Here is a 12,237-nt window from a genome sequence, read left to right on the forward strand (position 1 = left end):
AGATTACTTTGGCTATTGGGGATCCTTGTGGTCCATACAGATTTTAGGATTGTTTGTTCTAGCTCTGTGAAAAATGCTGGTGGTATTTTGATAGGGATTGTGTTAAATGTGTAGGTTGCTTTGGGTAGTATAGACATTTTAACAATATTTGTTCTTCCAGTCCACGAACATGGAATGTCTTTACATTTCTTCATCTTCAGTTTCTTTCATCGGTATTTTTACTTTTCAGAGTACAGGTGTTTCACCTCTGGTTAAGTTTATTCCTAGGTATCTTAATACTTTTGGTGCAACTGTAAATGGTATTGTTTTCTTAATTTCTGTTTCTGCCTCTTCATCATTGGTGTATAGAAATGCAACAGATTTCTGTTTGTTGATTTTGTGTCCTGTGACTTCCCTGAGTTTATCAGTTGTAGCAGTTTTTTGGTGGAGTCTTTCATATGTTCAGGTATGGTTCCTCTAAATCTACTTTGTTGAGGTTTTTATCATAAATGAATGTTGTAGTTTGTCAAATCTTTTTTCTGCTTCTGTTGAAATGATTATATGGTATTTATCCTTTCTTTTATTGTTGTGGTGTATGACATTGATTGATTTGCCAGTATTGACCGACCCTTGCAGCCCAGGAATAAATTGCAATTGATCATGGTGTATGATTTTTGAAATGCATTGTTGGATTTGGTTTGCTAGCATTTTGTTGAGCATTTTTACATCAGTGTTTACCAGGGATATTAGCCTGTAGTTCTCCTTTTTAGTGATTTCTTTGTTTTTGGAATCAGGGTAATGCTGGCCTCATAGAGTGAATTTGGAAGTTTTTATTCCTTTTCTGTATTTTTTAGTAGTTCAAGAAGAATAGGTATTAACTCTTCTTTAAATGTTTGGTAGAATTCACCTATGAAGTCCTTTTTTCCTGCTCTTTAGTTTGTTAGGGTTTTTTTGATTACTGATTCAATTTCTTTGCTGGTTATGGTTGTGATTGAATTTTCTATATCTTCCTTTTTCAGTTTTGGCAGTTTATATTTTTCTAGGAATTTATCCATTCTGGGTTGTCCATTTTTTTTTAGTATGTAGTTTTTCATAATAATCTCTTATAATTGTATTTTTATAATGTCATTTGTTATTTCTCCTCTCATTTATAATTTTATTTACTTGAGTACTTTCTCTTTTTTTACTTCTCAGTCTAGCTAGAGGTTTATATATTTTCTTGCTTTTTTTTAAGGAACCAGCTCCTTGTTTCATTGATCTTTTCTATTGTTTTTTTTTTATTTTCTGAATCACTTATTTCTGCTGTAATTTTTATTATCGCCTTCCTTCTGCTTGTTTTAGTTTTGTTTGTTGCTCTTTTTCTAGCGTCTTTAGGTGTAAGGATGGGTTGTTTATTTCAGATTCTTCTTGCTTCTATTTTGTTCCATCTCAGGGGTTTTTGGTCATTGTGTTTTCATTTTCATTTGTTTTTCATGTAGCTTTTTATTTCTTCTTTTATTTCCCGATTGACCCATTAATTGTTTAATAGTATGTTATATAATTTCCAAGTATTTGTTATTTTCTAGATTTTTTCTTGTGGTTGACTTCTAGTTTAATAGCATTTTGGTCAGAAAAGGTTTATGGTATGAATTCTGTTTTCTTGAGTTTGTTGAGGCTTGTTTTTTGGACTAATATGTCATATTCTGGAGAATGTTTCGTGCTCTTGAAAAGAATGTGTATTCTGCTGTTTCACGATGGAATGTTCTGCATGGATCTGTTAAATTCATCTGTTCCAATGTGTCATTCAGAGGCAATGTTTCCTTGTTGGTTTTCTGTTTAGATGATCTGTCCATTGATGTAAGCGGGGTGTTAATATCTCCACTATTATTTTTTCTTTTTTTAAGATATTTATTGAGAGAGAGCACAAGCAGCGGGGAGCAGTAGAGGGAGAGGGAGAAGCAGGCTCCCTGTTGAGCAGGGAGCCTGATGTGGAGCTTGATCCCAGGACCCTGAGATTATAACCTGGGCCAAAGGTAGACGCTTAACCGCCTGAGCCACCCAGACACCCCTATCCCCACTATTATTGTATTATTATCAATTCCTTTATGTTTGTTATTTATTGTTTTAGGTATTTGGGTGCTCCCATGTTGGGTGCATAAATATTCACGGTTGTTACATCTTTTTAAATTTTTCCCTTTATGATTATATAGTATCCTACTTTGTCCCTTGCTCCATCTTTGTTTTAAAGTCTGTTTTGTCTGATATAGGTATTGCTATTCTGGCTTTTTTTTTTTTTTTTTGACATCCATTTGTGTGATAGATGTTTTCTCCATCCCTTCACTTTTAATCATCAGGTTCATTTAGGTCTCAGATGGGTTTGTTATAGGTAGCATATGGATGGGTCTTTTTGGTTTTTTTTATCCATTCTGTCACCCTATGTCTTTTTTGGGAGCACTTAGTCCAGTTACATTCAAAGTAATTATTGATAGTTATGTATTTAGTGTCATTTTATTATTCATTTTGTGGTTGTTTCTGAAGATTTTCTTCGATTCTTTCTTGTCTTTTTCTCCCATGTTTTGCTGATTTTCTTTAGTGATATATTTGGATTTCTTTCTCTTTATTCTTTGCATGTTTATTAGTGGTTTTTGATATATGGTTACCATTAGGGTTTTATATAACTTCTGCATATAGCAGTCTGTATTAAGTTGATGGTCGTTTAAGTTTGAGCCCATTCTTTACTCCTCTCTTCCACATGTTTTCAGTATATGGTGTCATATTTTACATCCTTTTATTTGTTCCTTTATTGATTTTTTACAGAAACATTTATTTTTAATCCTTTTGGTCTCTCCTTTCAACTGAGTCTCCTTTAATATTTCTTGCTACATTAGTTTTTCTATGTATGGTAAACTCTTTATTTCTCCTTCTATTTTGAATGATAGTCTTTCTGGATAGCGTATTCTTGGTCATACATTTTTCCCATTCAGCACTTTGAATATATCATGCCACTTTCTCCTTGCCTGCAAAGTTTCAGCTTTTAAGGCTGCTGGTAGCCTTATGGGTTTTATGTTACTTTCTTCTTTTGTCTTAATGCTTTAAAAATTTTTTTCCACTATATTTTGTCAATTTAATTACAGTATGTCTTGGTATGTGTCTGCTTTTGTTGACTTTGTTGGGAGTTCTCTGTGCTTCCTGGATTTGGATATCTGCTTCCTTTCCCAAATTAGGGAAGTTTTCAGCTATTATCTTTTCAAATAAATTTTCTGCCCTCTTTTCTCTGTCATCTTTTTTTTTTTTTTTAAGATTTTATTTATATATTTGACAGAGAGAGACACAGCGAGAGAGGGAACACAAGCAGGGGGAGTGGGAGAGGGAGAAGCAGGCTTCCTGTGGAGCAGGGAGCCTGACGCAGGGCTCGATCCCAGGATGCCAGGATCATGACCCGAGCTGAAGGCAGACACTTAATGACTGAGCCACCCAGGCGCCCCTCTGTCATCTTCCTTTGGGATTCCTGTAATACAAAATGTTACTGTGTTTGATGGAGTCATTTCCCTATGTCTCTTCTCATTTTGCATAATATTTTTTTTCTCTCTTTTGTTTAGCTTGATTACTTTATATTACCCTGTCTTCTAGGTCATTAATTTGTTTCTGCACTTCTTCCAGCCTGCTGTTCATTCCATCTAACCTGTTTTTCATTACATTTATTGAGCCCCACCCCGCCTTTTTTAGATTTTATTTATTTATTTGAGAGTGAGCGGGATAGACAGCATGGGGGGAGGTGGAGGGAGAAGCCAGCTCCTCACTGAGCAAGGAGCCCAGCACGGGGCTCCATTCCAGGACCCCGGGAGATTCACTTAACTGACTGATCCACCAAGGCACCCCTCATTTCGTTTATTGAGCCTTTTATCTTTGCTGTGTTATTTCTTATCTCTCTGTTAAGGGTCTCACTCATGTCTTCCTCTCTTTTCACAAGTCCAGTAGGTATCCTTATGATCATTCCTTTAAATTATTTATCAGGCATATTACTTATATCTGTTTCACTTCGATCTGTGGTTGTGGCCTTGTTGTGTTCTTTCATTTGGGATAAATTTCTCTGTCTTCTCATTTTGTCTGTGTCTCTGTGTGTGTTTCTGTGTGTTAGAAAAGTGAGCTCAGTCGCCTGTTCTTTAGAGTAATGGCCTTATGAAGAAAAGGTCTTGAGTGACGTGCCATATAGTGTCCCCTGTGTCCTAGTGTCTGGTGTTTGTACGAGTGTCTCCAGTGGGTGCTGCGTGTGCTTTGTTGTTTTGTTCCGGCCACTTTATCCTTCACAGCAGCCGTCTGCAGAGGCTCTCTTTGTCTGTTGTGGGCAGTGTTTGATTTCTTGCCGGAATGTGGCATCTTTTAACTAGGTGTGCTGAAGTCTGCTTGTGAAATGAGAAGTGTTGCAACGACTACTGAACTGAGATCCTGAAAACTCCCAGGTCGGAAGACATGTGTGAACAGGGATTTGGGTTGGTCTTCTGGGGGAGAGGGCCTTCTGCCCCGGGACTAAGGGAAGCATGACCCAGAGGGGTGCTTCTGCTGGAATGTTGGCAGTTGGGCTTAGTCTAAGCAAGTTAGGTAACAAGTGTCAGTGCTCTTCTGCTTCCCACAGGTGACCTTGTGCTTATGCTGAGGGGAGGGTTGGGAAGATGATGTTGCCAGGTTTCTTTGTTCCTGGAGGGGTCTCTTTGTGAATGCTGTTTCCCTGGGATGTGGTCTGAGATGAGTGAATACCCTCCCACTGTGTGCCCCAGGTACTCTTCATTTTGCTGTTTCTATGGTGTATGTCCGTGCACTGTTTGCCTTCTCTCCAAGAGCAGCACATTGTCCTCTGGGCTGTATCTCAGTCATGCCTGCTGACCTTTAAAACTCTGGACTTCAAGCCCCACTGGTTGCAAGAACTCACCAAATTCAGCCTCCTCACATTTCAAGCCAGTTGCTTTGGGGATTCATTTTCCCTCTGTGCTCCCCTGTGTGGTAGGCTGTCTTTTGTCCTTCTCCATGACCACATTTCCCTCCCCACCACAGTGGCCTTGAACCATTTCTGTCCCAAATCACATCTCTGTACTTTCTACCTTCTTTGATGTGGCCTCTTCTCTACCTTCACTTGTGGCGTTTGTTCTGCCAGTTTCTTTAAGTTAATTTCTGGGATATTTATGATGATTTGATAGTTATTTTAATTGTGGGATGAGGCGAGCCTAGGGTCCTTGTACTCCACCTTCATCTTCCCAAGATACCAATTCAGAACACTTTAGAATGGAAAAATACCGTATAACACTGTTCTCTTCTAAATTGGCAATAGCAGTTTCTGAGTTTGTGGGGAGGGACATTGTGCAGAGACTAGGGACTTAGTCGTAGTTTTGGTATGGTTATTTCTTCTATTCATATTATTATTGATCATAGGATCATGGAGCTTTAGAGTTGGAAGAACCTTATACATCATGTAATCAAACTCCGTCTTTTTATATATTATATCTCTTTCCCTGTACTTTGCCTGGTATGGAAATTGTGACCTTTGGTTGGTTGCTTTATTGTTTAAAGGTAAAAGAAAACAAAACTAGTAAATTGTAAGATTGTTTTATTTTAACTTTCTTGCCAATATTTTAGTTGAAGATGGTAACTTAATTTGTTTTCTTGTAGGTGGTAAGTTTTCTTCATACGGTTCTTTTGTGTGACAAATTGGATTTCAGCACAGCTTTAGTGGTTTGTCCTCTTAATACCGCTTTGAATTGGATGAATGAATTTGAGAAGTGGCAGGAGGGATTAAAAGATGATGAGAAGCTTGAGGTATTATAATTTAAATATTTTCTTTTATTAAAATAACTACATGAAATTCATATAGTAAAAGAAAAAGATTTTTAATTACCAATTATGCATATTTCCATGGGAATATGCAGTATTCCTACATTCCTAATAGCTACCTTTAAGAATCTTTATTTTCCCACAAAAGGTCTCTGAATTAGCAACTGTGAAACGTCCTCAGGAGAGAAGCTACATGCTGCAGAGGTGGCAAGAAGATGGTGGTGTTATGATCATAGGCTATGAGATGTACAGAAATCTTGCTCAAGGAAGGAATGTGAAGAGTAGGAAACTTAAGGAAATCTTTAACAAAGCTTTGGTTGATCCAGGTAATATATTAACAGGCACTGAGATAAATAAGCAAGTTGAATAAAAAATATGCTGATGTTCTGTTTAACAAGCAACTACTCAGTATCTGGTTTTTGTTTCATTTGTCCTTCTGGTTTTTTCCTTCTTTCTGTTTCTTAGTATAATTTTATTAAGGTGAAAGCACTCTTAATGTTGCCAAATTTTCAGAATTCAGTTGCTGAGTCTGGAAGTGTTTGAGGTTTTTAGGGAGATCTTGTAAACAACTAAAAATGCATCAGGTACCTAAGTCACAATTGCATTTTCTTCCAACTGTCTGAATATTAGATGGTAACAACACCTCTCTCCATACTCTGGAAACAGTTAAATTTCTTTCCTAATTTTATGTCATTAGAAGAATTGCTGCATGTTTTTTTTTTTCCTGTGTTTTGAAGTGTTATCACTATGGAAGGTTAATATTTACAATACTGTCTAGCCATATGACAGTAATTCTCATAATGCAAGATCCAAATATTTAATTCTTATTTGGCACTTGGAAAAGCAGCAAGTTGTATTATTCACAAAACTAATTAATTTTTTATTTATTTATTTTTTATTCTTATGTTAATCCCCATACATTACATCATTAGTTCTAGATGAAAAACTAATTTTTAATTATTTGTATTTTTTTTAAACTTTATCTTATCTAGTTACTTTGAAGCACTTATTGAGGCTTTAGATGTGTGTTAAGAAAGTCTAATTTTCACTTTTTCACTGTCAAAATAACAGTATTCTTTAGAATCCATCAATTTGCCTCCTTTTTATTAAATTTTATTTATTGTTTTCAGGTTTATTCAGATATAATGGACTGAGTTGTAAAATATTTAAAGTGTACAATGTATGATTTTGATAAATGAATACATTTTGGAAGAGTTACTGAGAGAATGAAAAGGAAAGAAGCCTCAGTTATTTTCACTGCCCACATTAAAGAATTACAGGAGAGGAAAATGAAAGAAAAGCAGAGCAAAGTTTTATTAAAGTATACCAAAGGAGGGGTCGGCTACTCAAGAGACAAAGGCCCAGAAAACTCCTGGGTGTGGGCTTATATCAATTTTTTCTTTTGGGTGGGTCCTAGGGTCAAAACATTTGAGTGACAGGCCCGGATTATATAATGATGAGCCGACTATCCATGTCCTTTCCCAAAATATATTTGAAATGCCTTAATGGGGTAGGAAACCACAACATTATTTCTATTTTAGAGATGTCGGTCAAATGAGGACAAGTGACTGCTTTCTGCACAAGTGCAACAAGCACAACAAACTTAACTCTAACTCTGTCGGGATGTTGTAACTGCAAACTGACTGCTAGATGGGTGGAATGGAGTGGTCCCTGGGTGGTCCTCAGTTGGGGGCTCTCTATCAGGACATCTGGTTCCATCCTCCTGTTGCTTAGGCCTAGCTTCCTGCCTAACAGAAGGATTCACCCCTTTGAGTTACACATCTATGACCTCACATAGTTACTACCCCCATTTTTTTTGGTGAGAGCATTTAAGTTTTACTCCTTTAGCAAATTTTAATTATACAGTACAGTGTTATCAGCTATACTTACCATGTTATAAATTAGATTCTCAGACCTTATTCATCTTATAACTGAATGTTTGTACTGTTTTGCCTCTTTTTTAAGATAATGATTTAATTAACGTGTACCAAAGTAACATTGCCATTGTAAATCTAAGGCTCAGTAAGTTTATCAATTATTTGTCTGAAAGTTCTGTGGTTTTCTTGTCAGAGAACTTTAAGCTAGTGAATAGTACTGCAACAGATTTTTAAGAAGATTGCTTTGGAATAGGTAAAACAACAGTTTCAGGTGCTTAACATTGTGATTTGTTCATGAGGAAATACATTTTTAAAAAATTAAAGCTTGACATGAAGAATAACATTTGTTATTTCCATGTAAATCATTTAGTGACATTTTAAAAATGTTTTACTTTGGAATAATTTTTTACAGAAAATTTGAAAGGATAGTAAAAATAAAAAACAACAAAAAAACAACTCCCATATTCCATGCACCCAGATTTCCCACTGTTAACATTTTACATTGCCATGGTAGATTTGTCAAAACTAAGAAATTGGGCGCCTGGGTGGCTCAGTTGGTTGAGCGACTGCCTTCGACTCAGGTCATGATCCTGGAGTCCCAGGATCGAGTCCCACATCGGGCTCCCTGCTCAGCGGGGAGTCTGCTTCTCCCTCTGACCCTCCTCCCTCTCATGCTCTCTGTCTCTCATTCTCTCTCTCGCAAGTAAAATCTTAAAAAACAAAAAAACAAACAAACAAAAAAAACTAAGAAATTGATACATTGTTGGCATATGTTAGTAACTAAACCCCAAACTGTATTTGAATTTCACCATTTTTCATGTCCACATTCTGTTCCAGGATCTGATCTAGGGTGTATTACACTGCATTTAATTGTCATGTCTCCACAGTCTTGTCTGGTCTGTGACAACTTCTCAGTCTTTATTTTTCATTATCTTGTCAGCCTTGAATGTTGTGCAAGTAGTCTATAGAATGTTCACTAGTGTGTGTTTGTTGTTCTTCTTGTAATTAGACTGGGGTTATAGGTTTTTTAAAAAATTTACCAGAGGTGAAATACCTTTCTCATCACATCATATCCAGGGTACATTAGATCGACATGACATTACTGGATCTACCATTTTCACTTGTCTCAACTCTGTTCTTTGGAAGTCAGTCACAAAGTCTAGCTTACCCAAGTTGGGGGAAGGCAGAAATTAAGCTCTGTCTCCCTTAGTGGCCATTATCTGCACATAAAATTTGGAGTTTTTCTTTAAGAAAGATTTGTCCTTTCTACTTATTTATATAATCAATCATTGATTTGTATCAGTACAGACTATTATTATTTTATATGTTAGATTATAAACTAATCCTATGTTATTTATTTTGTTGTTCAAATTGTTCCAATTTGGGCATCGAGAGCTCTTTCAGGTTTGTAGATTGGTTCCTGTATCCCTTTAATATGTCATACTTTTTGTTGTTGTTTTAAGCACTTCATTACTTTCTGGTACTGTAAGGTACTCCGGGCTTATGTTATATTGTCTCTGCCTCCTGCCCCAGAATTAACCATTTCAGTAGTGTGCCATGGTGCCTTTTTTTGAAAAATGGTGTTTACAAACCAAGATCTGGGTGCTTGGGAATGTTTGTTGCTATTGGAGTATCTTAGCTTCTAGGTCCTCTGAGCAGGTGATATGTGTACAAATCTGCATCTACACACAAATCTATCCCTTTGTGTGTGAGTGCATAGGGATAAACTTGATTTCATAATGGTGTCTTCGAGTCTAATCCAGTATCAGTGTTCATTTTCACCTTCTTTGTTAATCTGTTACTTTTCCAACTATGAGAATCCTGGCTCCACCTATCCACCATCCATTTATTTATTTGTCCAGACTCATTATACATGCAAAGTAATTTTGGAATTGTTAACCTGTACCTCTGTGAGAAACAAGTTTACCAACTATATATAGTACAGTGTTTATATGATTGTTTTTGTCTATGGCTTTATAATTTATAGTTAAAATATTTTCTAAAGTCACTTAGGTCAGTTCCTTTGTTTTATTATTTAGATACATTAAAGTTTATTCTTTGTAATGTGGAGTTTATTGGGCTTTGACAAACGAATAGTCTGTTTATAACCTCATTACTATACTTGCCTTTTTTAATTCATACCACAGTTACTTACTTTAAGTCCTGCTAAACATTTATTCATTGTGGTAGCTTGAATATTAATCTGCATTATCCCACATTTTAATTTAATGACTAGAGTTTATTGCGGTAAAAATACACATAACATAAAATCCATTTAACCATTTTAAAGTTTACAATTCAGTGGCATTTAATGTATTCACATGTTATGTAACTCTCACAACTATTCCCTTGAACTCCACAGCATTTTCATCACCTCAGAAAGAAATTCTGTACTCATTAGCAGTCATTCCCAAATGCCCTATCTACGGGAAACTACCAATGTACTTTTTGTCTCAGTGGATTTGCCTTTTCTGGACATTTCATAAAAATATTTCTGGACATTTTGTAAAAGTAAAATCATAAAATATCTAACTTTTTTCACTTAGGGTAAGGCTTTCAAGTTTTATTTGTGTTGTAGCATGTTACCAGTACTTCAATCCTTTATGCACACACAGAATATTAATTTAAGGTACTGTTTGATTTAAACAATAAAATAGACCTATGTAATTATATAAAATAATGACAAATTTCCATGGTGTATTGAACTATTTCAGTCAGGCTTTATTTTTGAACAGGAGAACTTTTGTCTAAGCCTCTTGCTAAATCCCTTTTCTTCCATTCCCCAGAGCCTTATGACTACATTCTCCCTGTACTTTGTCTAGAATGATTTCTACAATAGCTATTTTCAAATCCTACCACCTCATTGGAATGAGGTTTTCCAGAAAATACATTTCCAAGATTATTAAAACTTACTTCTTTTAAACATTAAAGATTTTAAAACTTTTTAATGTTAGCATGTTATATACATTCCTATCTTAGTAAATAGAATATGAATAACATCTTGTAGCTTTTTTGTTGGCTCAGGATTATTCATGAATATATTTACTTTTATTCTTTCTTCCTACTTTTATTCCCTCAGATATCTTTACTAAGGATAGGGTCCCCTTTCCTTTCATTGTCACACTAATAAATAGTTCTTTTTAAGTTAAATTATAAAAGCAATACATGTTCTTGAGCAAAATATAAACAGAAGGAAAAGGTGTATATTAAAAAGTAAAAGTTCCCTTCCTCCTGTTTCACTGTTGGTTCCTGTATATCCTTCCAGAAATTTTTTTGTGTTTATGCAAACAAGCATGTACTTTTTGAGATATGATTGACCTATAGCCTTATAGTAGTTTCAGGTATACAACATAATGATTCAATATATGTATATATTGCAAAATGATCACCATAATGATTCTAGTTAACATCCCATCAACCATATAGCTAAAATTTTTTTCTTGTGATGAGAACTTTTAATATTTACTCTCTCAGCAACTTTTAAGTATATAATACAGTATTGTTATTTATGATTATCATGCTGTATATTACATTCCCAGGGCTTATTTATCTTGTAATTGGAAGGTTATAACTTTTGACCATCTTTACCCATTTCACTCATTCCTATCACCTGCCTCTGGCAACTACCAATTTATTTTCTGTATCTTTGAGTTTGTTTTGTTTTGTTTTTAGATTCCATGTAAGTGAGATCATAGAGTTATTGCCTTTTTTGTCTGATTTATTTCACTTGACATAATGCCCTCAAGTTTCATTCATGTTGTCACAAATGGCTGCATTTCCTTTTTTATGGCTGAATAATATACCATTGTATATAGATATATACCCCACATTTTCTTTATCCATTCATCTGTCAGTGGACACTTAGGTTGTTTCCCTGTCTTGGCTCTCGCAAATAATGCTGCAGTGAGCATGGTAGTTCAGATACTTCTTTGAGATAATGATTTTGTTTCCTTGGATATATACCCAGAAGTAGAAATGCTGGTTCGTGTTGTAGTTCTACTTTTCAATTTTTGAGGAACCTTCATAGTGCCTGCACCAATTTACATTCTTACCAATGGTGCACAAGGGTTTCCTTCTCTCCACATCCTCACCAGTACTTGTTATCTCTTGTTCTTTTGAGAATAGCCATTCTAACAGGTGTGAGGTGATGCCTCATTGTGGTTTTCATTTGCATTTTCCTGATGATTAGTGATGTTGAGGTCTTTTTCATGTACCTGTTGCCCATTTGCATGTCTTCTTTGGAAAATTCTCTAATCAGATCCTCTTTCCACTTTTTAATCAGATTGTGTGGGTTTTTTTTTTTCAAGCATGTATTTTATATTGCAGTGTTTAGAAGTCCAAGACTACTCTCAGGTTCAGTAATTTACTAGGACTCAATACAACTCAGAAAAGCTGTTATACTCGTGGTTATGGGTTATTACAGTGAAAGGATACAAATTAAAATCAGCAACAGGAAAAGGCACATGGGGCGGCAGGGTCCAGGAGAGTTCCAGGGCTGATCTGTCAGTGGAATTATGCAGACAGTAGTTACTTCTTCCAGCAGTGATACATAACAGTAAGTATGGAGTGTTGCTAAGCA

The 12,237-nt window shown here is 35.6% G+C and overlaps 1 protein-coding gene across 4 annotated transcripts in view; it reads left to right on the forward strand.

Moving 5' to 3' along the window:
* ATRX (ATRX chromatin remodeler) overlaps positions 1-12,237 on the forward strand; it is a 269,137-nt gene that overhangs the window by 155,185 nt on the left and 101,715 nt on the right. For all 4 annotated transcript variants that reach the window (XM_081808623.1, XM_081808624.1, XM_081808625.1 and 1 more), the window contains 2 exons: positions 5,620-5,766; positions 5,930-6,107. In XM_081808623.1, the coding sequence (XP_081664749.1) occupies positions 5,620-5,766; positions 5,930-6,107 (325 nt within the window). The remainder of the gene's footprint in view (positions 1-5,619; positions 5,767-5,929; positions 6,108-12,237) is intronic.

The sequence above is a fragment of the Leptonychotes weddellii genome, chromosome X (assembly GCF_054177405.1).
Source record: "Leptonychotes weddellii isolate Sample4059 chromosome X, ASM5417740v2, whole genome shotgun sequence".
Taxonomy (NCBI): Eukaryota; Metazoa; Chordata; class Mammalia; order Carnivora; family Phocidae; genus Leptonychotes; species Leptonychotes weddellii.